A 25362-nucleotide genomic window follows, 5' to 3' on the forward strand; every position below is an offset into this window, starting at 1 on the left:
CATACAGCCGGACAGAGAATTTGGAAGCTCACACATTTCTATGGCATTTTCAGTGGTACTCACAGAATCGCTGCCCACAGAACTTTGTTTTTTTTTTTTCTACTTCCATGGATCAAGATGCTCTTGTTTTCACAGCCTTTATTCATATATTTATTCTGCACTTTCAGTGAAGGTTCCAAGAGCAACTCACATGCAACCAATTAAACTATCTACAGCTTCTCCAGTGCAGCTTTTATGTTGTTGAACTTTTTGCATAAAGCACATCTATTTAGGAATATATATAGAAAAACAGGACAAGCCTCTTAACTGAATGGCTCTCTGTGTTCACATGCAGGTACTTATGAAATCTTGTAGCGCTAGCAAGCATAGGATGCTTACCCTGCTGCTTTATTCCAAGCAAGGGCCATATGGAGGTCTTGGAAAGTGAACTGATACATTGACAAAATGGGCTTATTAATAATAATAAAAAAATCCAACTCCAGGATCACAAAAATATTAATGTTCCCTTTAAGTTCCAGAACTGATCTGAAATATGACAGAATTTATAGTCAAATTATGACAGAACTTGTAGAACTGCAATTCATGTTTCTTTCAAAACCCTCTCACTTACATAGGTTGAGCAGGAATTTCTAAAAAGAACCGATTTTCAAACACATTTTGGAAAGTGAGAAATAAATCATGAAGGCCTGCTACAAAAAAAATCCTTCTGATCATGCCTGCTATATATTATTAATATTATTGGTAAAGTTCAACAAACTGCTGCAGTTAGATATGCCAGAGCATACCAACATATCTTGAAAAATACTTCCAGTTCTGTTCTAGTTTACCAGAAAAATACGTATCCAAGAAAAAAACCACACATGCATACCGTTTCCCCCAAAATAAGACCTAACCTGAAAATAAGCCCTAGCATAATTTTTCAGTTTGCTTAATATAAGTCTTACCCCCAAAATAAGCCATAGTTAAGTGAAATCCCATCCTCCACCATTGTGCACCAACCAGATGAAGACATGACTGTATTTGAATAAAAGTAGATTGTTATATATGGAACAAATAAAACATCCCCTGAAGATAAGCCCTAATGTATTTTTTGGAGCAAAAATACGAGACCCTTCCTTATTTTCGGGGAAACATGGTATACACAACAAAAGTCCACCAAAAACACAACTTTTGCCTTTGATGCTAGCACATGTGAAAGATGCTCGTGGGGTGTACGCCATGTTTGTACGGGCTTGAAATTATGTCTTGACCAAATCCTAGATTTCTAAACTGCTTCCAGTTTCTGGACAATTGGGGGGGGGGGGGGGCTAGGATCGCTATACGTTCCTATACCCAGAAAGTGGGGGGATACATAGTAACAACCCTGAGAACAAGTGTCTATAAATGGTCCATTTTGCATGATAATTATTTTTCTTTGGAAGGCCAGCAGAATGCAGAGAATCTTGGTCCATCAAAGTGTTACTGAATGATGGAGGAAAGCTCAAGCCTTATTAACGAGGAAGGTGTTCTACAGGGAGGATAAAATGCATTTCTGAAAATTCTCTCCTTCAAAGAAAGAACTGTACAATAATAATAAAAAAGCTACAGAGCACACAAAATAAATTGGAATGTGTTCTATTACACAAATATTCGTGCAAAGAGCGTGAAAACTTTCAATCTTGGTCTCCCTTCTCTTACAACTCCAGTCCAAGATGTGAACGTCATCACTACTATCGCTTTAGAACTGCAGAGCTCGAAAGGACCCAACGGATCGAGTCCAGCCCCTGGCAAAGAGGCACAGTGGGGAATCGAACTCCCAACCACTGGCTCCACAGCAGGAGACCTAAACTACTGAGCCAGCCACGCTTAACAAGGAAAGTGGAAAACATGTTTTCTAGATATAAGCCTTCCCCAATTCTCATGGAAGGAATCGTACTAACAAGAAGCTTGACAGCCTAGTGGGCTGCGAAATCTTTCTTGAAACACTAGTATAAAGATCTCTGTTTCCCAGGTAAGGTATTTCTAAGATTCCTCGGGAATATCCCATCCAGGAAATGAAACTTGTTTGTTTCACAACCATGCTCTCATCTTGGATGAACGGGTGTTAAAGTATTTGGTTTTACCAGCAGCAGAAAAATCCTTGTTCAAGGAAGCTTAAATCCAATGCTCTTCATCCGTGCCCTTCTTCCCTTTAACATAACTAGGGGGAGAAGAAAACCTAATTGTTCTTTTAAATTCCAGCGGGGTAGTAACAGTGTTTCTCCTAAGTGTACTGTACTTGAATATGGTGCCCATTCACGGATACCTCTCACTCTTTAAAAAACTTTATTTTTTCAAAATAATTGTAATTTATTAGACCATATGTGAAGTTACCAGTAAGGAAGTGAACCCAAACATCAGACATTTGCTGCACTTTCAACCTTCATAACACACATGATTCTCAAAATGAATTTTACATTTTGATTTACAATTTTTTAAAATGTATGAATACTCAAAAACAGTGGATTTTTTTAACTGAAAGGGATATACATTTAGAACACAAAAATACTGCAAAATGTCATTTGAAACTGTGATTAACCTATTACAGTTTTGATAAAGTCAAATCTAGTTAGCACCTTACTGAAGTCAACCTTGAGTGTAAAATTAGTGCATATAATAGCTAAACATGTACGCTTCGACCAGTAACGGCACACTACCTGCCAAATTCTTGAAACTGAAAATGTTTCAGCTTTCACACATCTGAAGTAAACAAGGTTTCCAATTTAACACAGGAAAAAATAGGTTGTTGGTTTTTTAAAAGTTGATTTGTTTAAAGCAATCATTTATAAAGATTGCATCAACATCCATTAGCAGAGGAAGATCCAACTTTATTGAAACTGCTTGCATACAAAATATATTGCACTATAACCAAACAAATGTCAACATAAAATCCAATCTGTTGTAGCTAATATGTACAGAGAATATTGCCCAAGAGCAGTTACATTACAAGGTCATTCTACCTTGGTTAATTATCTACAGTATTTTAAACCAAACAGCTTACAGATGATGTGTGCAAGGTACCAATTTCAGTTTTCAAATACTATACATTCCCCAAAAATAAATAACTAGAAATCAACATTTAGTTTGGCAATATTTAAGACTTTTTTTTTCTTAACATATTTGTAAGTTGTGTGCAGCTTGTTGCCATTTTTATATGCTTGCTTGTATGCAAAGGAAAAACAACTGAAAAAAGCAGAGAAACAATACACACAACACAGAGATAGGGGCCAGGTTTGTGTACAATTCTGTACATAATCAGCAACACTCCCACTGGAGTAATTTCAATAAAAATAGAATAGCTTCAAATGAAAGTTTTACTAAAGGTTTTTTGTTTTTGTTTTTTTGCTATATTATTCATGGTAAGAAATAGAAAGCCTTCCTAAAGCCTCCCTATTACGGGCAACTAATCTTTATGCCGATATCCGTCATATGTTTCATATCTATCTGTAAATGAGGCCATGTATGTTGGATTTCAAATGCTGTCTTACGACGCTATCCCTGAATTTTACTCAGAGTCACAAATACGAATCGCTTTCCTATCTCGTACGAGAAAGGCTCTGAATTTCAATACCAGAAACTGTTGGGGAAGTGAAACGAGAGCTATTCTTTTAAATTGGTCCTCTGGACAAACAGCAGGCACACACTACTAATTTATGGACAAGTTACAATTTGTTCCCTCAGTAACCATGAATTGTTTTAGTTTATCACAAATGGAAATATGCGCTTAAAAAACTTATCTTGTCCTGCCTAGAAAGAAACAAAAAAACCCACCATTTCAGTAACACGATCTGCCATTATCCTCAGTGCAAAATAAGTTTCCTATTCTTATAAACTGCTTAACGATGTTTATGCTAGGAAAAATTATGGAAAGCATGCATTTCTTCTAATAAAGTACTAACTGTTGGAGAAGTTTTGCTACATATATTGTACATTTAGTGTTTCCAACTCATCTTCCCTGATTTCTGCATCCAAATATAGTATTCCTACCTGCCAAGATATAAAAAAGGCACAGATCATACAACTTTTTGCTAATGAAAATGACATTTTTAGTTACATTACACATACATCCAGGTTCACTAAAATACTGAAAAAAGTGAACCAAAATGTGAACTGACACAGGACATAAAACAGCTTTATTCTTTTTTTAAATGAGGAACTTTCAATAGATTGAAAACAGAAGCCCAATTTGATTACCGCAAACACTATTTATTCTGAAAATTGAAATTTAGCAGTGATTTTGACCAGATGCGTTAAAACGGTACAACTGAACGGAAATACCAATGCACAGTTCAGTATTTTTAAAACAAACAAAAGGATTCTTTCATTGTTTGAAGTGCAATATGTACTCGAAAAGCAATTTTTTTCCAGAAGTTCAAGATATTTTAATGCAAGTATAACGTCTTTATTTTGAAAAAAACTGCATACTGCTGATGTTAAAAAAAGCTAACAGAACTTTTTATATTCATCTCATGCCCTGCGCCATCTTGCCTACTATTTTTTGTCTTTGGCCTAACAAGTTTTCTCTAATGTGGAACAAGATTTACTGAAACAGTTTAGGAAATGCGACTTCTCAAACTATGCAGTTTAGGGTACTCCATTCACCAACGGCTGCTGGCCATCTCCGCTGTCCGACTTCTCTTTCTTCTGGTTGCGATCTTTACCCGTGCGCAGTCGGCTACCTTCGCTGGAGGTATTCTGTAATGTTTTAGTGTGGACACTTCTTTCATTATTGCAGTCAATTCTGATCTGAAACAAGTTACAATTACATAAAGCATACCCCTCTGATAATTTGTAAGGGGATACTCCTGAAGAGCTGTGGGGATTTTTTTTAATTGTTCTTTCTTCCTCTTTAGAATAAATCACTGGTTCTTAATCTTGGGTTACTCAGGAGTTTTGGACTGCAACTCCCAGAAGCCTTCACCACCAGCTGTCCTGACTGGGGTTTCTGGGAGTTGCAGTTCAAAAGCATCCGAGTAACAAAGGTTAAGAACCACTGGAATAAATGACTGTATAGTGTATACAGTCCAGAGGAAGGCAATGCAGACATTTTAAATATGGGACTCAGCTATGGAAGTCTGTCTAAACTTTCAAGAATAGGAATGACTGCACAATGGCAAGAACCCAGTTACTAGTTCCAACTAGAATGGATTTCAATCAAGGAATTGTTGAATTATAAGTCAAAACTTCCTACTGCTTCAATGCATCTATTCCAATCAATGCCAACAACTGGATTTGGACCCACATAATCTAATATTTATCTGGCAGAACTCCCTATATAAATTGAAAAAAAAAAAAACCAACAACCCTGAAATGTTACTTCCAAATCACTGCAAGCTCACTGTATATGGGCAGACATTGTGCAACTAAGCTTAAGAAGTATTGTAATTGTTTGATGCCTTTAGAGTGTAAATTAACTATTCTAAAGTGTTAATTTACTTGACCCCATCAGAAAGCAGCGTTATAAAAAAAACTAAGCAAAATCATACAGAAAATGAACCTGGCTATTTTGAGATGATAATATGCACAAGTGGGTACAGAGAAGAAGAATGAACAGGCTGATACACATATCTGTGGCAGAGACAGCAACAGTGCACCAAGGTGGACAGTGCAAATATAAAGTCTACATTCACATATGCACAGATCAAACAAACAAACAGAATTACCTGAAGTGACCCATCTGTTGTTCTCCCTTTAGTATCTCTTGAATTGCGTTGACGGTTATCTGTTCTTGACTGTTCATCGTTTCCTAAATACAGTAAATAATGCTAATTTTTAGAAAGATCTTTTAAAACAGTTTTCATTCTCGGCTAGGTTGATCCTTTCAAAGACTCTACGGACAACAACATAATAGGCCAAGCTTTGCAGACATAAATAACAATGTGATGTTAGTGTCATTCAGGATCTAATAATTTTTCTTTGCAGGGTCTACTGATTATATTATTGGGACATTTTGTTTATTATGCTATGGTTTATACAATTTGGTTCACCTAAGACATCAGGTGGCAATCCTCGGTCGCCTTCACTTTGTGGTACTATATACTCATTCTTTTACTATGTTAACTTTGTATGTTTTGCTTAATTATGTCAAATGCCCTGAGTAGCATCTCACTAAGTCAGGAAGCCTAGAAACTCAATAAACAAACAATTTGTATGTTTCTACTGGAATCTGCACTATACCACTGTAGTGTGAGTTAACCTACAATATGCAAGCATTTCTGCCTTCCCATGCCAAACAGAAGCTATAGTTATGTTTGATAGCTTCTAATTAATTGATTTATTTAGTTCAAATATTTATATCCCGCCTTTCCTATGAAAGGACCCAAGGTTCTATGTGAACTGGCAACTCTGCTTATTACTTTGTGTTCCTCCTCTGTGTCTCCTACCTGTTTTGAAATGCTAGTTGCCACTTTGTTTCCAGTATAAAGGTTTGCATGAAGTTTAGTTTCAGCCTCTGATTTAATTTTTGGAAGACATTCTCTTTGCAGTATTTTTGGCAAACCCAAAAGCTTCTGGCCTCAATTTCAAACATATACTGGTGACAGAGGGCTTACACATAAGAGACCCAAGAGCACAGCCTTATGAGCCTCGTCTCACCTTTGAAACCTCCTCGGCCTCTTCCTCCTTGTCCACGTGCACCTCCGCCACGCCTTCGGCCATCTCCTCTGCGAAGGTAGCTGTCGCGCTCTTCTTCCGCGGGGGCTAGCGACCAGTCGCTGAGCTCATCTCTGTGGTCGGACTCTGTTTCAGAAGCATTTGATGCTTCAGAGTTAGTTCCTATCAAGAGTTTAAAAAAACCAAGACATACCACAGTCTATTTTCATATTTTAGAAAAACCAACCAACCGAAAGAACTCTTCTAAGTGGGTGTTCTAGTCCATGAAAAATTCTGTGCTGTAAAAAATGAGCCAGCCTTACAGGTGTCTCAGGACTCCTCTTGTTTCCTTTGCAAAAGACTAACCTTCGAAACCGTTGAACCTAGTGAATCCATAAGGCTTGCAACAGTTTCTTAGTGACTGGAGCAGTTTTCACAGACTCTTGCTGGCATTAACTCAACCAGCTGAAGGTTTCAGAAAAGTGGTTTTTTTTTGCTTTAAATGCTTAATTCCAACAACAACAACAAAAAACAAAAACAAAAACTGCAACCTGATTTTTAAAATATATACTGAGTATGTTTGGACCACAGCAGAAGTTCTAAACACAGCAGGTGCTGTCTTTTCTACCCCAACAATGTTCTACCAAATTATGGTCTAGGTGGTTTGATTCTGCAATGTGATCCTACTTCAATTTGAGTTCATATAGTATGAGGTGCTGACTGAAATACATCCCCAGCAGTTTGTCGGCAGAGACCTATAGAGTGCACATAATGCCAGTTTTAGATATTTAACATTCAGATTCTTCTTGATGCATTTGCTGCTCATGTACGTAGTTGGCTTTAGAGTACAAAGCACTGAACAAGAATCTTTCACTAAATAAGGAAAATGACAGATGTGATCTCCTTCACTTAATCATTTCATGGAGTTTAGTTCATTGGAGAAATTTAGAACAGCACACGAACTGACTCTCAGGTAGTGAGTAATCACTGAAGGATGCTTTTGAAGCCGGCTGCAAGCAGTGATCCTCATACTAGCTCTAGAGAGGCTTCTGGAGGAAGCTGAGCAGCCAAACATGTACAGTTTGAGTATGTATTGGCTTTTAGCTTGGGGCCTTGGTGGTGTTTTTTTTTTTTTTTTTTTGGCAATTGCTTTTCTCTCTACTGCATTATGCTGCATGCTCACTATGTATAACGGGTTTTTTGGGTGTGTGTATGTGGTTTATGTTGTTACTGCCCATTATACATGCGTTCATCTTATGTACGTGCTATAATAAAATTTCTGTTGTTCCTGGTGAGACAACATGTCAACGATAGGATACAGAGATCACTAATTCATAGGGCTGCCACAAGACAGAAATGAGCTGACAGCACAAGATAAAAACAAAATACAACACCAGTTTACACGTTTGCAGCTTGTTCACAATTTCATGTTAAAGCTCATGTATATCTTGTTTATCAGAATTACAGATGTTAGCATTCCGAAGAAAGTGAAGACAGTAATCAGAGTGGAAGAGACAAACATGACCGTTTCAAGTTACCAACCTGAAGCATAGCCTGGCCCACGTCTGCTGTGCCCTCTGTTTCGATAAGGTCGGCTGCCTCTTCCAAGGCCTGGGCCGTCATCAGTCATATAACCTTTTTCTTTATCTGAGCGGTTTGGAGGTGGTCTTGAAGTAGCCCCAATCTGCCGAAGCTGTTCATCTATCTGCAATCTTTCCAAACGCAGTTGGTCCACTTCCTAGAAAAACAGAGGTGTCAGTATTTGATAAGGAGCAATGTAAACGGGTCAACTAAAGAATTACTTTCAATTCAGTAACAGCAGCAAGGTTAATGGTAGCTAGACATTGGAAAACGAAGTATGATTTTTAATTAAATGTACAGTATAATGAGGTATGGAATATAACTATTAATGATAAACTAACGTGTGATTTAAAAGTACAGAAGGGTTTGTTAAATAAGAATTTATTGATTATATACTGTGGAAGAGACATGTACCTCCGCAAGAGTCATTACAATTTTGGAAGCAGAAGGGGGCTCCAAAAGGGAGGAAACACTGGTTATATCTCTAATGGTACTGGGTTTTTTGGGGGGTGGGAGGAGCACTTTTTGTATAGTTGTTTTGCGTGATTATTTCATTAAGGTTGCACGCTATGTTTTATGTTTGTTATTCAATAAAACAACAATAATAATTCATTAATATAATGCTTACCTTTAAATAATTGAGATGGTAATCCAATAGGACTGTTGCATTTGTGATGCTATCCTTAGTTCCCACAAAGACAAAAGGGACCATCCCCTAAAAAGCAATTTTACAATCAGAAGTCTCTAGTTGCTTCGCTGATTTCACAGCGTTATTGATGCAAGTCATAATTTCTTTTGACAAATCATCAGGAGAAATCTACTTAATCAAGCACTGGCCGGGATCCTATTGTGGATTCACTCTGATATAACAATAATGGTGGAAACAGTGGCAATGAATTGCTGCTGATTAAACATTTCGAGTTGCCTGCAAAGTCATACGACTGGCACATGATGAGAAGGGCAAGCAGCAATTCATTAATGAACAGCAGTGATGCCACTAAAAAGTAACATTACATTATAAACTGGTGAAATCTGCAACAGGATTCTGGTCCATATGAATCATATACACACAACTATGTTGGAGATTAAAAAGAGCTCAGAATCCTTATGTTCTATTTTGGCGTATATACAAGTAACGGCAGTAAGGATATCACATTAACACCCAAAGGGATCCAAACAATTCATTTTTACAATGGCTTTCAGGTGGTAAATATAATACACAGACAAGCTCATGCTACACTATCAGATTTAGGATTAAGATTAAAAGCCCCATCAGTGCATTCAACTTTCATTTGCAGGTGTTTGGATAGCCTAATATATACAATGAGAAACCTGTCATCTGTTTATGGATCCTGGCAGATGTTATGTGGTTCACATATTAGTCGGCCTCTCTTAAATGTGTCTTGCTTGCAAAGAGAAGTCAGAAAGAGTATGTTTCCTACCTGCCAAGTTTTGAGTTCAGATTTTTGCTTTCTCCTGGCTACAGTTGATGACACAACTAACGCCTGCAGCGTAAGAAATCCCCGTATTAGTGATGTCATTAAATATGCACAGGAGTCAACAAAGAACCTTCAGCTCAAGACTTGAGAGGACAAAGGCCCTGCAATAGTTTTGCAGTTACGCTGGTAGCCCAGCAACCTTGGAATAACTTTGGAATATACAAAAAGTTACATTTTTTTCCAGGCATGGTTACATGCAGGCCGTTTCTTATGCAAGCAGATAACTTCACAGTGAAGAATCCATGGGCTCCCAAGTAACAGCCATGTTGTCAACTTCAAAGGTGATTTGGGTGTGATGTCTAATGAAGTCCAATATCTGCCTCCACAACAAGCGAGCCGAAAAAGCTTAACGTAACCTACAACATATTTGAGACACTTTGCCATCATTTTTTAAAAGATCCCAAATGTAAAAGCAGGTGGTTTATTACAAGGCTCTCGTGGCATCCTAAATACTAAGTTTTATTTGGCATAAGCTTTCATGGACTGTAGCCCAGTCTACCAGATGTGTGGGGTTTATTTATTCATATCCAGAAACAATGCTGGTAGTGATGATGGGTCACAGGTTGAACAGAATGGGTCCAAACACAGAATTACAGGTGTTCAGCTTTGCTTGCATTTCAGAGCCTCAATAAAATCCTATATTACTCCAATGTGTCTATTTTATTTCAACAAAACAGCTATTTAGAATCAACGTTTTTTTTAAAAAAAACCCTCAAAGGGTTGCTAAATGGAGACAAAAGCAAATAACCTGTCAGTGCAATTAATTTTTACTTCTTTAGTTGTTTTGTGGGAAGAGCTCCAAAGACATCTCCTCGAACCTAAGTCCATCTCCCTCTCAAACTACTCCATTCTGAGGCTCACTGCAAACATGTAAGCATTGACCAGATGGCTCCTTTTGAAAAGGTTCATCCCTTGGATGATATTTTGGTAATCATGGGTAGTTTGGATTTTTTACGAACTGCTTAGCTTCTTCCAAACCATTGTTATTGTCTTAGTATTGTAAGCAGAATTACTAATATTTAGAAAATGTAATGTCTGAAAGCAGCTTGAAGTCCATGGGGTGGAACAGGAAAGATCCCAAACCAAATCAACTTCAGTATGTAACTGTGGAGCAATTATTTCCAAATTCTCAACGGAAAAGGCAACTCTGATATTTATGCACACTTTATTGCCATAAAGACAAAAAATTAGTTTTATATCATGCCTCTATGTTAAAATAAAACACTGTGTGACTTGTGGAGGGGAGGGGAGCACTCCTGATCAGGCTTCTAACTCTTCCTACTCTAGGGTAGTGGTTTGCAGAAGCCTTTCACCATTAGATGTGCTGGCGAACATTTCTGGGAGTTGTAGTATAGCAACAACTGGGGACTCGAAGTTGGGAACTATTGTTATAAGTAACTTGATTCCACTCCCCTCCCCAGTCATCATTCTAGGTCCACTGAGCATATTCTGTTACCACTAAGCTGTCTTTAAGGTTTTCTCAAGATTCTTTCACCCTAACAAGTTTCTCAAAGGTTATCATCATCTCTTTTGCTGAAGATAAAGAGTGCTGTTGTGGCTACCTAACGATCAACTCTCAAAAAATGAGTTTGCTACCCTGTTTCCCCAAAATAATCTGAAAATAAGCCCTAGTATGATTTTTCATGATGCTCGTCATATAAGCCCTACCCCAAAAAATAAGCCCTAGTTAAGTGAAATCGCATTCTCCACTATTGTGCAGCAACCAGGAGATGACATTACTGTATCTGAATAAATGTAGATTTTGTACGTGAGCAAAATAAAACAACCCCTCAAAATAAGCGCTAATGTGGTTTTGGAGCCAAAATTAATATAAGACTCCGTCTTATTTTTGGGGAAACACAGTATTATTATCAAGGATATATGTTGTTCCAAATGCAACACAGTGTGGCCACTGTTCTGAATACTTAAGCTCCAAATTTAGTTTGGGAGGTAATACTGGACATTGATCTGAGTTTAAATTTTGTCTCTACTATTTGCATTGCTGACCAGGTTCTCTTTCTTCACATCCAATATTTCTAAAATGAAAATACTGGCCTACTTCATGAAACTCTAAAAAAAATTATGATAAAACACACACTTCTTTACTATAAAGAATATCATCCTGTGAAATAAAGATAGTTTCAAGCAATGCATTTGTTTAAGAAACATTCTACTGACCAAAGTAAACTAGTCAAGACTACAGTAACCTCGACACAATTACTCTGAAACAAGAAACAGAAACTTTGTAATAAACATGTAGTGTCCAAAAACGCAGTTTTCAACTTCTTATGAAACATTCCCAAATGAACAAACCTTATTTACTTCACATACCTCTTCTTGTGGAATGTTTTTATCATTTTCAGCCTCAATTCTAACTCTCACGACACCAGATTTGTCCACAATTTCTTGAATAAGTTTTCCATTTTTTCCTATGACTTTTCCTATAAAGAGAACATACAAAAAAACACATATAAGTGTGTTTGTCAGGAATGCTGACACATGAGAGAAAGTCAGCTGACCACGATGTACCTGCAATCAACTGGAAGTTCTACTATCACAATCAAAGATTCATTACCTATCAATAAGTGATACTGATTGCCAAGAATGAGAATAAGGACGGGCACAAATACCAAATTCCATTCATCTTTCTTTCTGCTGTTTTAAAAGAACTGATGATATGAGCACAAAGAAAGCTATCGTCTATTTCATACTTATACTTACAATAAAACGTCAAAAGTTTTTGCCGTGAAGCAAAATAGTATCAGGGAGTACTTACAATAAAACGTCAATAGTTTTTGCCGTGAAGCAAAATAATATCAGGGAGTTAGCTCTGCTAGTCAGCCGAGGGAAAAACAAAGAGGTTTGTGGCACCTTAAACAGAAGGCGGATAGCCGAGCTGCATCCCTATCTTGATGTTGGGGCGCTCACCACCTTGGTACATGCACTTGTAATCTTGAGATTAGACCACTGTAATGCACTCTACGTGGGGCTACCTTTGAGGTTGATGCGGAAACTTCAAGTGGTGCAGAATGCAGCTGACAGACTTCTTGGTGGAGTGAGAAAATATCAGCATATCTCTCCCATTCTGGCCGCTTTGCATTGGCTGCCCATTCTATTCCGTATTGACTTCAAAGTTTTAATGCTTATGTATAAAGCCCTGAATGGTTTAGGACCTCAATACCTGGCGAAACGCCTACTCCCACCAAAAATTACCCGTATCATCCAATCGAGTCAGGAGGTGAGGCTGAGGAGCCTGACGCCAAGGGAGAGCCGGAAGGAAAAAACTAGAAACCAGGCCTTCTTGGCGGTGGCTCCTTGCCTCTGGAATAACCTTCCTCCGGAGATTCGTGCGGCCCCTTCACTGGGCATCTTTAAAAAACAACTGAAAACTTGAATGTTCACGCAGGCCTTCCCTCCAGTTAATACCTGATTTTTTTCCTGTTTTTCTTTTTCCTCTTTTTCTTCTTCTTGGATAATTATACTGATGTTTTAAAATTTTGTTATTATGTTAAAAACTGACATACCTACTAAGTTTCTTGGGACTTGGATGACATCTTCCGCAAATTCAAGATAACTTCTTGCTTTCTTCACTGCATCTTGGTCCTAGGGGGGAAAAATAATAAAATGGATGTTCAAGTATTTTAAAGTCACAGGATCAGAGAAGCCTTCCTACAGCAACACTGTAGATCCAACTTACCTCCCCGTAAATATGGAATGTGCAAGTGTCTTCATCAAGGTCAATAGCTGTCACACCAGGCACCTTCCTGGCTTGCTGAATATTAGCACCATGAGTGCCAATGGCCAGACCCATTAGATCTTCACGTACAACAAACTGCTCATGGAATCGTGAAGCAAGCTGCCTCGAACTCTGGAAAGATACATTTTTCATTAGCCGAAGTCGAATTATGAGTGCATCACTGATTTTAAAAGAATAGATCTGCATTTTGGAGTACAGCTCCAAAAGGACAGAAGTGGAGATTTCAGGGGGCTGTACTCCAAAGACACCCACTTGCAGCCCAAATTGTAACATAGCCAATGGCCAGGTCAATCAAGACAGAAATTCTTGCTTTCAAAAGGTTCCTCTTGACAAACTGTCCAGTTGTGTCTGACTCTAGAGGGCTGTGCTCACCCCCCCCCCCCCGTTTCTAAGCTGTAGAGCCAGCGTTTGTCTGTAGACAGTTTCCATGGCCAGTGCGACTAGACATGGAACGCCGTGACCTTTCCACCGTGGTGGTACCTATTTATCTACTCACATTTTTACATGCTTTCGAACTGCTAAGTTGGCAGGAGCTGAGACAAACGACGGGAGCTCACTCTGTTGTGTGGATTCGAACTCCTGATCTTTCGACCTCGCAGCCCGGAGGCTTTGCGGTTTAACCCGCAGCGCCACCACGTTCCTTGGTTTAAAAAAAAAACAAAACAAAACAAAAAAAACCCTAATACTTGTTGCTGTAACTGAACTTACCTCTAGCTGTTTGCTTGCTTCTTCGTTTCTCATTATCAACGATAACTTGGTGCGAAGACTTCGGAAGTGCATATCGATGAGCATGTTTGCACGTTTTGTTGTTACTTCATTGATAGACTTTTTAAAAAAAATACCCGTAATCAGTATCAGATCCAGCACAAAAACTCTGAATAAATTTCAACGACAGCAGAACTTACCAAAATTATAAGCTGATGGGCTTCGGAATCATATATTACAGAAAATGCGCCAACTGCTTTTTTGAAGTCCTTGTGTGCAGACTCTTTAGCACACCTAGAAAGACATTATATTAACATCTGACATATTGGACAGATACAAGAATTGGCCATATAATGCACTGATGTACATATAGAATTCTGTGTTCTTCAGCTGATCTAGTCTTATGAATGAGCAACCGTGCACTGCCACTATCTACCAAGAAGAGCACAGCTGTGTCAGCACTAGTTGCACTGTGCCATTTTCACAAACACCATCTCTGAAAGTGTGCACAACTCATTATCAAAAGCATCTTTAAAAGTTTACGTAGTTTCATCTCCTTGTACCTAGGCCATTGTCACATCGGCCACAGCGACTAACTGGCAGACATGTTTTAGTATCTTAAATGTGTACTAGCATGAGTATCGTTGCCATGATTAAAGTCTCCTAATATCACCTGCCTAAGCACTATGTCTTTCAAAGACTTTCACAAAATCTTCTGTTTACTAGCATTTGGTGCAGAATACAGGACCCAGTCTGACACATCTACTGACAGAATTGCTCCTACCAGCAGAACTCTGGTGGGAAACCTGGTCTGTCCACTGTAACCTTCCAAACACCCAAAAAGCTGCTTTTAAATCAATATTTTTTAAATAAAACCTCTATACTCACATCTGCCGAAGATCTTCTGGCACATCAAGTTTGATCTTATGAAATGTGTCCTTTGTTGCAGGTTTGTTTGGATTCACAGACCTTAAACGCTCAATGGTGACAATTTCATTGTAGGTAGCGTCACAGGCTGCGTATTCTATTACATAAAACTAATAAAAGAAGAACAAAATTGTCCAAGACACTGTTTAACTGAAAACTGACTCAATGTTCTGACTACACACTACGTTTGTTATCTATGAAAGGGCCTGCTCCACAGAGAAAAACTCCATGTTTTGCTACAAACTGCATTATACTTAGATAATTATCAAGAGCACCCAAAAGATAAAATAAAACTTGAAAAGTAAGGCCCACAAGAACTTAAAATCCAAAAGCTAAAATCAATACACCAATGCTGTAACACTAATATATGTATATGTGCGTATGTGTATATGTATATATATATATATATGTATATATTCCTACCTCACCCTTTATCATTCTCACTTTTGCCAGCCACCAGCAACATGGCTCCTTTTCGTTAGCCCTGGAATAAACCTAAACAAAAATCACAGTGTAAAAGTGTTATGTGATAAAGACATTGCCAAATACACCAATATAATACCACCACCAATGTACTGGGGATCTGAAGTAACAAATATCTTCCTACTATTCACAAGCCCGTTATCCAACCAGTGAATTCCTTTATCAAAAATATTCTGATGCATGAAGTGTACAAGGCCATCCCCAATTCCTCAAGTTACTGGTATCTTTAATGAACTTATGTAAATGTTTAATTCAGAAATCTTGTGGCACGTACATTAACTTGCACATTTTAATATCTGCCTAAGACATTCCAACAATACCTAGCCTTAAATAGAACTATGTAGCAATTACTGCAAGAGAGGTTGATTCTGCATGCTTCGTGGTGCCATGTGTGGGCCACCTTTTGTTGCTATTTCCTCTTAATCACATATTTAACTTAACAGAGCACGCAACAAAACTACACAGCTTACATTAAGCACAGAATGTGCCTGCCAAGCAATGTTTCAAGGAGGCATGGCCCCAATGCTATGCTTTTTTATGGAAACATTTCTAATTCCAAAAATGAATTCCTTTGCAATACAGTGGTGCCTCGCATAGCGAGGTTAATCCGTTCCGGATTAACCTTCGCTATAGCGAAACATCGCTGAACGGGACAGGGAAAGCCATTGGAACGCATTAAACATCGTTTAATGTGTTCCAAAAGGCTCCTTTACTCACCGTTCAGCGAGGTTTCCTATGGCCGGCAGCCATTTTCGCGCCCTCGTTAAGCAAGGGGAGGGCGCGAAAACGCTGCGCGCGGCCATTATGGAGCTTCCAGCGGCCATTTTGTCCACCGAACAGCTGATCGTCGGGGCTTTGTTTTGCGAAGATCGGTAAGCGAAACGCTTACCGATTTTCGTAAAGCGATTTTCGCCCTATGTAAACAACGTTGAGCGATCGCATTAGCGATCCAAAAAAAACGGATCACTATGCGATTTCGTCGTTATACGGTGCGCTCGTTAAGCGAGGCACCACTGTATTAGTAACAACACTAGTCAAATGGAAACATTTCAAAGTTATGATCATTATCCAGCTCATATTCCTCCCATGTATTCAGTGAACACGTGCGGGAACTACTGGCCCTGCCTTTCAGGGTGAAATATTTAGGAGGTAAAGCAATGGATACATTAAATCTATATATTGTTTGGACTGATGAGGAACCTCTAAGTGTCCTACCTGTGTATACAATACACTCGGATGGAAGTGAGGGTTCTCTTCCCCTACACTCAGGATGGGATGTTAGGAGAGAATGTGCAGAAATGTTAAAACTTAAGGGTGGCGACAGGGTGGGTGGGTTTAATTTTCTACTTCAGAGGACTCAGGAGGACCAGGATCAATATTCCACTGAATCCTGAAACTCCTTGGAAGAGCTCAACCTAGTCACTTCCTTTCATTTTGACCTATTGCACACAGCAGTAGTGAAGAGGTCAGCCATCTTTTTGGCCCTAAGCTCACTGAAGCAAAAGCAATAAATGTAGCTAAGGAGCACAGTTTATATACTTTGGATGCGGAGCTGTGAAACTATAAGATGCCTGCCTTCGTCTAGGTGATGCAAGCTTGCTGCAGGCAGAAAACAGAAGAACTGAAGGGCCATTTTTTAAAAAAAAACACAAATTTTCCATTTCTTTTCCAGTGGAAAAGGTTAGGCAATGCTTTTCAAAGCAGTGTTTTCAAATACTGCTTTAAACAAATCTGACTCCTTCAATACTAACCTACCGCCCTTAAAAAAAAGCCTTGTCACAACATAAGCAAATCAGTATTATTTATTTATTTTCTATATTTCTATACGACTGACTTAGTGCTGGGTACTACTCAAAGCAGTTAACAAGCCATTTTTATTAATTTCTATTTGCAATACTATTTTAGTTGCCATCTTTTACTCACTCCCCACCCTGAAGTTGACTTATTGCTGCTAATATCTCTTACAAACATGGATTAAAACGATACTTACCTCAACCTCATCACTTTCATTTATATCTTTATTGTACCCCGTAGGTGGAGGAAACCTGACATCATGGAATGGAATCTGCCTTTCTGGCTGCCAGCTAAAACAGAAAGTAAAAGCTTAAGCTATTGAAAAGCAATCAAGGCAAGGCAGACAGAATAGCAAATACCCTTTTGGCAAAAGAACAGCAGCCGGTGCTCACCTGAATCTGGGATAAAGTGAACAAGTACAAAGCTATAGGTTTATATTGAGAGCCTTAAAATAGTCTTGGGTTGAAACTCTTGACAAGTAACTACAGGTAAGTGTAAGTTGGCAAGAGAGCCAGGTAATAAAAGGAGGATGGAACGTTCCAACCCTCCTCGGCACCCAAGAAGAAAATCAGTACCCAGAGGGGGAAAGTCCTCTCTTCTGCTTATACCACAGAAGTGCAATTGGTTGTTAGAAGAGGAACAAAACTCTCTATGATTCCTCAGCCACCCTATAGCAGCTGAATAATTTTTGTGGCCTTATGCACAAGGTAGCTAGCTGGACAGCTGCAGAGCTGGGAGTTTTGAGTAATACCTATGGGTGAAGAGCCAGCCAAGGTAGCCCAGTGTAAGCTGCACAGTCCCACAGTGGCAGCAGAAGAGTACCTAGGAGACCCTGGTCAAAGGATGCAATGACTTGGAATTAATTATACCGAAGGTTCTCTTATTTTATGCTCTGAGTATTTTGAGAAAAACATGGACAATAAGGATAGAGATCAAATTTTCTGTTGAAACACTCAGTGAAGAACCTGAAGGCTGTTTTATTAAGTTCCTCTGATTAACTGTTGAACTTGCAGTGATGCAGTTTAATACAACCTTGTACAAGACCTACAGGCCAACTGTGGCCCATTTGCTTAAATATCTAGGGAGCCCCTGAAGAATTCCAAACACCTTCTTTGTGGGAATGGCTATAATCCCGTGAAGCCAGCCAGTAGCTCAGACAATGGAACAGTTATGTCACCGGGCCTTTATTGCTTCTTCTACCCCTTAACTATGAACTTAATAAAAAGCATGCAATGTATAAAGAAAAGAGAAAGGTAATTAGGATACATAACACCCATTACGGCATGAGATTGAGAAGAATGTGTTTCTGAAAAAGAACTGCTGAGAAAAGTAGGATGTTGGGTGATTTAGAGTCAGACAGGATACAGAGCAGAGCGGCAGATGGCAAAAGAGTAATCATAAAGTCTACCTATTTCTTACATCTCTATTAAGAATCTGGAATTTTTTAATATAGTCTTATTATTTTTGAAGCAAATTTTGGATATAAAACAAGAGCTTCAAGAAACATGTTTTCATCATACATGCAGACATATATGTAATGTTTAATACAACTAGATTCCTTTTAATAATTTATGCAGTGGTGTGTATGGTTTTGAGCTGTCTACTTGTACTGAATGTATGGAAGTAATGCAACCATTGCAAGATTAACATCAATGGTAACATATTAAAACACTGTTTTTGAGAATTAGACCTATATGCCAATTGTTTTAGTATAGTGCTATGAATAATGAGCACTAACATCAAGAGAATAAAAGCCACACACACTCCAATCCTAAATATGTTGTATGGAAGTTTCACTGATTTTAACAAAGGGGATTCGCTTTGTTAGGCATTCCTATGCAGTAAGCACAAATGCATGAAGCAGAGCAAACAGGAAATGTCCAACTAAGGTAGTAGAAAGGTAAGATGGGATTTCATGTAAATAAACACAAGTTACAATGTTTAAGACTTTACTAATAGGGTACATGAAGTTGCAATTTGAATTAATGAATGTACACATCCATTACGGTACAACACAATGAGCATACAATAATGTATATGGTGAAATTGATTAATCTTTGCCATACTGGCTAAAATCCTATTCCCTGATATAGAATGTTGTACCATGATAGATCCACTAAGCCAGTGGAGATTTGGAGAACCTACTCCTATTTAAGTTTCACTGATTCAGGTAAGCTTACATCAGTTGGAACTTTGTTTAACCTAGTAAGTCACAACTGTACAGGATGATTTGAATCAACGGAATGTACAGAGCAGCCAACTCACCAAATCCCCATTAACTTAATGGGCCAAGTTTAGTGTGGCTTACTATGCTAATCAACAGGATTTCAGCCCATTTCTTTCACTCCACTGCATTGTGTAAAATGATCTGGGTTATCTGGCAACATATTTGTGCAGGACATCACTCAGAACAAGTATCCAAGTGTAAAGTGTGTAATTCTTAAACTGGAAAGGGAAACAGTTATCAGTGTGTGCAGAATTGCAGCACTACCACATTCTTAACGTCAAGTATGGAAGCTGTGTATAAAGGAAATAGTAAGATGCATTTGCCCCCCAACATTGACCCCATCTGCAATGTTAAAAAAAAGTGAACATGTCTCTTTCACTGCAAGTAACCATAAGATTACAGCAAGATCAAAACTGAACTTTTAGGTTTTTGATTATTTATATTCATCCAACACAAACATGCAGCATTTGTGGATTCTAAACATGTTATAAAATATGTATTTCATTATTTTGTTTGAGGAATATACGTACTTATTCTCAAATGCAACTGTTATTGAATCTTCATGTACATCCTTCACAAATGCCTGCAAAAAACAATTCAGATTTAATAACAGGTAGTGTGTTTTTACTGATCCATAAAGACTGCTCCCTAATGGAATAAATACCCAGGCTTTGCATATTGCTCCAACTGTAACAAAATGGCACAACTTAGCAGCAACTGCCAGTACCAGGAGTTTTATGTACAACATCAGCACATTAAGTGCAAACATGGGAGAGGTTGTGTGCATGAAACATGCACAGGAAAGGTATGGAGAAATGTATCTGGGCATCCAAACCTAGGATATGAAATATATGTTATGTACAACAGAATCTGAATAGTTATTGTTCTGCTCATAACACCCTTATTGAGAAAATACCCAACATGCTATCACCACACAATGTCTCCCCGCAGAAAGCAGTAACTATGTGCTTTTTCTATTGGTGCAAACAGTTCTGTTGGATTAGAGTTATAGAGAACAAATGCAGCAATTAAATTTTAATGTGTGGCCAGCATTGAAATGAATATTAGGGGTTTTTAAATTTTTGTCTGCTTTGATGAAATAATGTCAAACTTTCCTGGGAGCTAGACCACGGGATAAAAGGTTTCTGACAGTAACTTCTGAAAAGAACTACATAAGGTGAAAAAGATATTTTAGAAAATAATTTAATTATATCTTTCCTACCACCACTAATTTTCTGATTTTTTCTGTGTTATATGAAATTAAAACCAGCAATATATATTTATAATATGGAAGTTCCAATACAGAATGAAATACAGGGAAGAAATAAAACAAATATAGTAGTTATGAAGCATGGCACAGATCAAATTACTGACCACAGTGCATTTTTCATGTCTCCTTTTATAGCCATTATTTTGTATCAATCTTAATTATTTAAATGGCTATTTATATATTCAGGCATCTTACTTCTTAAAGCCATCAATTTCCCCAAGCTTTTGCATATAGCAGAATAAAATAACCCTACAAATATCTTCTGCAAAACAACAGTAAGTTAAATTCTTCAGTAAAATCAACCCAGTCCTCCTGTTTCCTTTTCAGATGTAAAACTCACTCAACTATTTCTGGCAGACAACTTCTATGCAAGTGACTGGTTTGGTCTGGTGGGTTTCATTAATTTTATAGTCTTGACCCAGGAGGTCATTTAAAAGACTAGGTACTAAATCTTTTGGAAAAAGTTTGTGAGTAAGAGAAGTTATTGAGAAGCTACTTTAAAAGAGAAAAAAGAAAGAAAGAAAAAAAGAAAAAGGAAGAAGATAATAATGTCCTGATACAGAACTCCCAATTAAAACATGGAGGCATTGTGGCCATAAAAGCTGTCTTTTATATTACATAAAATTAAAATATTAGCGTAATGTGAAACAATTCTAAATCTTGCACACCGACCAAGGCTGCTAGTGCAATTTTCTTCACAATGTGTAAAGAACATAAATGCTCATATAAGTATCATATGAGTATTGTTTCTCAGAAAATGAATTCAGAACACAAAGCGAAAGGATGCCATCCAATTATCTGCAAAATACCAACACAAAAATAAATGAGATGCACAACATCTGGTGATTTATGCATCACATGTGTTGATCCCAACAGCATTAAAGCCAGCATCTCTTCCATCAAAAGGAAAGAAACTCAATATTCCCACATGACCCACCAGTCACTTTCAAAATATGTTCCGAATTAAATGCGGACGGAGGGGAGACCTCTCAGTTTCGTTTGTGAAGAGGGTTGCTAGAAAATGGGCCCGCAAAGCTGGAACTCGGACTGCAGAAAGTTAGTCCTAAATTGACTCTTAGCAGCCTCCACGGGGGACGAGGCCAACTCAGTGTAAGGGCATCAGCCTCGACCAACAGATGGAAAAGAAAGGACAGGATTCCCTTTCGCTATGCAATCTGTGCGTCCTAAGTAACCGCATGTTTAAAAGAGAGAAAAAAAAGGCTTGCAAATTATTGGATGCCTTTTGCTCCAGGAGAGGAAGCACCCTGGAAGCGCCCTTAAGCCCAGAAAGGGTCAAGGCTTCCCAGTTCTGCTCAACTCTCCCCATCGGATGTCTTTTTTGTCCCTCAAGGGATGAAGCAGAAGTGCTTTTTTCCCCCCCCACGTGGGGTGCCTGGTTTTTTTCCCCCCTCCCTTTCACTTTCCACCCTTTCCCCCTCCTCAAGAAGAGAGGAGAGGCACACTCTCCCTCCCCAATTCCACCACCTGGAGGCCCCCCCCCCGCTCTCTCCCTCTTGAGACCCATTAACAACAAATCCCCCCTCCAAAAAACCTCATCATCATCTCCTCACTTCACAACCCCCCCTTTTCCCTTCAAAGGAGGACACACGGTTTGCCACCCCTTCCCCGTGTATATTTCAGCCCGTTTGCTGGGCTAGAGAGAAGAGGTCAATTAAGGTGACAGAATTGGGGGGGGGGGGCAAGCAAGACACGTGTAACACCCGACACACTAGGGATCCGGGAAAAAATTAGGGGGGGGTCGGTTGTTACCTCGACACACACACACACACACCCCTCTTTCCTAGCCTTCTCTTCCCCTGCCTTGCTCGCCCCCCCAAACCCTCCGCAAGGGCTCCCCCCCTTCCTGGTCTCTATAAAGAGCGAGAGAATCCCCTTAAAAACGCCCCCCCTCACAAATCTTTCAAATGGGGTCAGGATTCCCCCCCCAGATCTTCCTCCTCTTTTCCCCCCTCACAACGAGGCCTCCCTCTCATCCCCCCCCCCATTTCTTTCCCTCAAAGACTCCGGTTTCCCGCTTCTTCTCTTCCAAGGCAGGCGGGGAAAGGCAGGCAAACCCGGTTCCGAGGCCTCAAGGCCCCCCCCGGAGGGTGTGTGTGTGTGTTGTGGGGGGGGAAGGAACAGGCCCGAGGCTTCCCCATCCTGAGGCGGAGAGCCAGGCAGGCCGAGGCGCTCGAGGCCCGGCCCAAAAGACCAGGCCTCGGGGCTGCGGCCTTCTTTCTCTCCCCCTCACTCCTCCACCCCCGGCCGGCCTTTCTTTACCTTATAGAAGGCCCCGTTGGAGCCTCGGACCTCCACCACCAGCTCCTCCATGTCGTCGCCGCCGCCGCCAACGCTGCCGAGGAGGCCTCCGGCGGCCAAAGGGGCCGAAGCGGCGGCGGAGGAGGAGGAAGAGGAGGCGGCGGCGGCCGAGGCCGGCCCGCGGCCCAAGCGGCCCGTCGCCGTCGTGGTGAGGCTGCCCGCCGCCGCCGCCGCCGTGGCCCGGGGGCCTCTCCTGGGGCCTCCCTCGGTCGCCTCCCTCAGGGCCGGGTGGTGGGGGTGCTGAGGGGGGCGGCGGCGCGGCGGAGGGTGGCGGTGCGGCTGGCTGAGGGGACGAGGGCGAGCCGCGGCCGGAAGAAGGAGAGGCGGAGGAGGCGGCGGCGGTGGTGGCGGCAACGGCGGCGGCTGGAGCTGCTGCTGCTTCCTCGCCTCCTCCGCCTCAGCCCCGCCGCCGCCGGTAGAAGAGGAGGGAGGAGAAGGAGAAGAGGCGGTGGCGGCGGCGGTACTGGTGGTGGCGGCGGTGCTGCTGCTGCTGCTACGGCCGGCGGTCGTCGTGGCCGTCGCCGTGGCCCGTCGCGGCCGGGAACAGAAAGCGAAACGGTCGCCTGGAGGCGGCGGAAGGCGGAGAGGAGGAGGAGGAGGCCTCGGCGGGTGGCGGGAGCGTGAGAAGGACCGGGGCAGCAGGAGGAGGAAGAGGAGGAGGAGGAAGGGCGCCGCCGCCACGGGCCGCCCGCTGCCAATGTAAACATTAAAAGCCTGGCGCCGTCACGTGACCCGGCGGGGCCCAAAAAGCGGCGGCGGCGGCGGGAAAAAAAAAAGGAGGCGGAGGCGGAGGGCAAGCGGCGGACGGGTGTGGGAGGGGCTGGAGGGAGAGGGGAAAGAAGGGGGAGGGGAAATAAAAGCCCGCGCGCCTGCGCAGTGTCTTATCCTCGCTCCCGCCTGAGGTAGCCCCGCGCAGGCGCGCCTCGCTCCTCTCGCTCTTTCTCTCTCTTTCTTTCTATCGCGCGCGCGCACCGTCTCGCGAGAGGGGCCCGCGGGAGCCGACTTTTTCCCCCCTCCCTCCAAGTGGAGCGACGGTTTTTCCTGCCCCCCCCCAAAAAAAAGTGGAAAGGAAGAAAGGGATCTCTCGCGAGAGTCCACGAGAAGAGGGTGGCTGGTTGCGCCTGGTTGGACGTTTCCACCTCCCCTCCAAACGGCGACCCGTTCTCTTGAGTGACCGTCGCTCCGGCCAATGAACTTTTGGGACTCAAAAGCTGTGCTGGAGAGGGCGGGGGGGAAAGAGAGGGAGAGAGACGGAGGTGGTGATAGGTCGGTGAGAGATTCAAGGCGGAGGTTGGGCGCGCGCTTTCGTTGGAGGGTTTAAAAAGGCGGGCAATGGCGGGCTGAGGGAAGGAAGGGCGTCGTGTCCGTGTGGGAAGAAGGACGTCTCCTTTTGGGGGGGGGGGGGAGTAATGTTGGAAGGAAAAACCGGATGAATAGAGTCGTGGTCCTTGAAAGACACCCACAGGGACTTCTGAGGGGATTTATTTATTTATTTATTTTATTTCTATCCCGCCTATCTGATCATATTAGACCACTCTAGGTGGCTTACAGTAAAAACAACAATGTAATGTTAAGACTTTACAGCAGAAACGTAAAAAAAAAAGAAAAAAAAAAGGACATCCCCAAATACAATTCTGAATAAGCAGCTCTTATGGCTCAGGTTGCCAGATATACAGGGGTAACCAAAAAGAGGGCAGAGGAGGACGTGTTGAATGTTTCATTTGAAGCACTCCAGATTAAACCTGCAATCAGTACAATTTTATTACAGTGCTGTTTAGTCGTTAAGTTGTGTCGTTAAGTCCCACTGGAATGCCATCACCTCCACTAGCCTTGTTGTTAGCCGTTCTTTCTAAGGCGTACTTGACTTCACTCTCCAGGATGTCTGGCTCAAGGTCAGCAACCACCCTATCTGGGTTGTCCTGGACTTCCAGATCTTTCTGGTATAATCCCTCTGTGTATTCTTGCCACCTCCTCTTGATGCCTTCTGCTTCTCTGAGGTCTCTCCCATTTTTGTCCTTTATCATGTCCATCTTTGCACAAAAGTTTGCTTTAATATCTCCAATTTTCCTGAACAGATCTCTGGTTTTTCCTTTTCTATTATTTTCCTCTATTTGCATTGCTCATTTAAGAAGGCCCTCTTGTCTCTCCTTGCTATTCTTTGGAAGTCTGCATTCAATTTTCTGTAACTTTC

General features: G+C 40.9%; 1 protein-coding gene across 8 annotated transcripts; it reads right to left on the minus strand.

Annotated features, from left to right (window-relative positions):
- Nucleotides 1–2287: 2287 nt before the first annotated feature.
- Nucleotides 2288–23894, minus strand: FMR1 (fragile X messenger ribonucleoprotein 1). 8 transcript variants are annotated; one of them, XM_072981366.2, is made up of 16 exons: nucleotides 23133–23894; nucleotides 20113–20165; nucleotides 17552–17645; nucleotides 15502–15573; nucleotides 15040–15188; nucleotides 14352–14445; nucleotides 14155–14271; nucleotides 13387–13557; nucleotides 13214–13292; nucleotides 12021–12130; nucleotides 9633–9695; nucleotides 8819–8905; nucleotides 8152–8347; nucleotides 6613–6756; nucleotides 5682–5764; nucleotides 2288–4713 (listed from the first exon to the last, which is right to left on the minus strand). In XM_072981366.2, the coding sequence occupies exons 1-16, from the start codon at nucleotides 23181–23183 to the stop codon at nucleotides 4603–4605; spliced, it is 1674 nt and encodes a 557-aa protein (XP_072837467.2). In that variant the 5' UTR covers nucleotides 23184–23894; the 3' UTR covers nucleotides 2288–4602. The 8 variants fall into 8 exon arrangements, with proteins under 8 accessions (XP_072837467.2, XP_072837464.2, XP_072837465.2 ...); XM_072981363.2 differs by having other exon boundaries at nucleotides 2288–4764; XM_072981364.2 differs by having other exon boundaries at nucleotides 6613–6792.
- Between the last annotated feature and the right edge of the window lie 1468 nt (nucleotides 23895–25362).

The sequence above is a fragment of the Pogona vitticeps genome, chromosome 11 (genome assembly GCF_051106095.1).
Source record: "Pogona vitticeps strain Pit_001003342236 chromosome 11, PviZW2.1, whole genome shotgun sequence".
Lineage (NCBI taxonomy): Eukaryota > Metazoa > Chordata > Lepidosauria > Squamata > Agamidae > Pogona > Pogona vitticeps.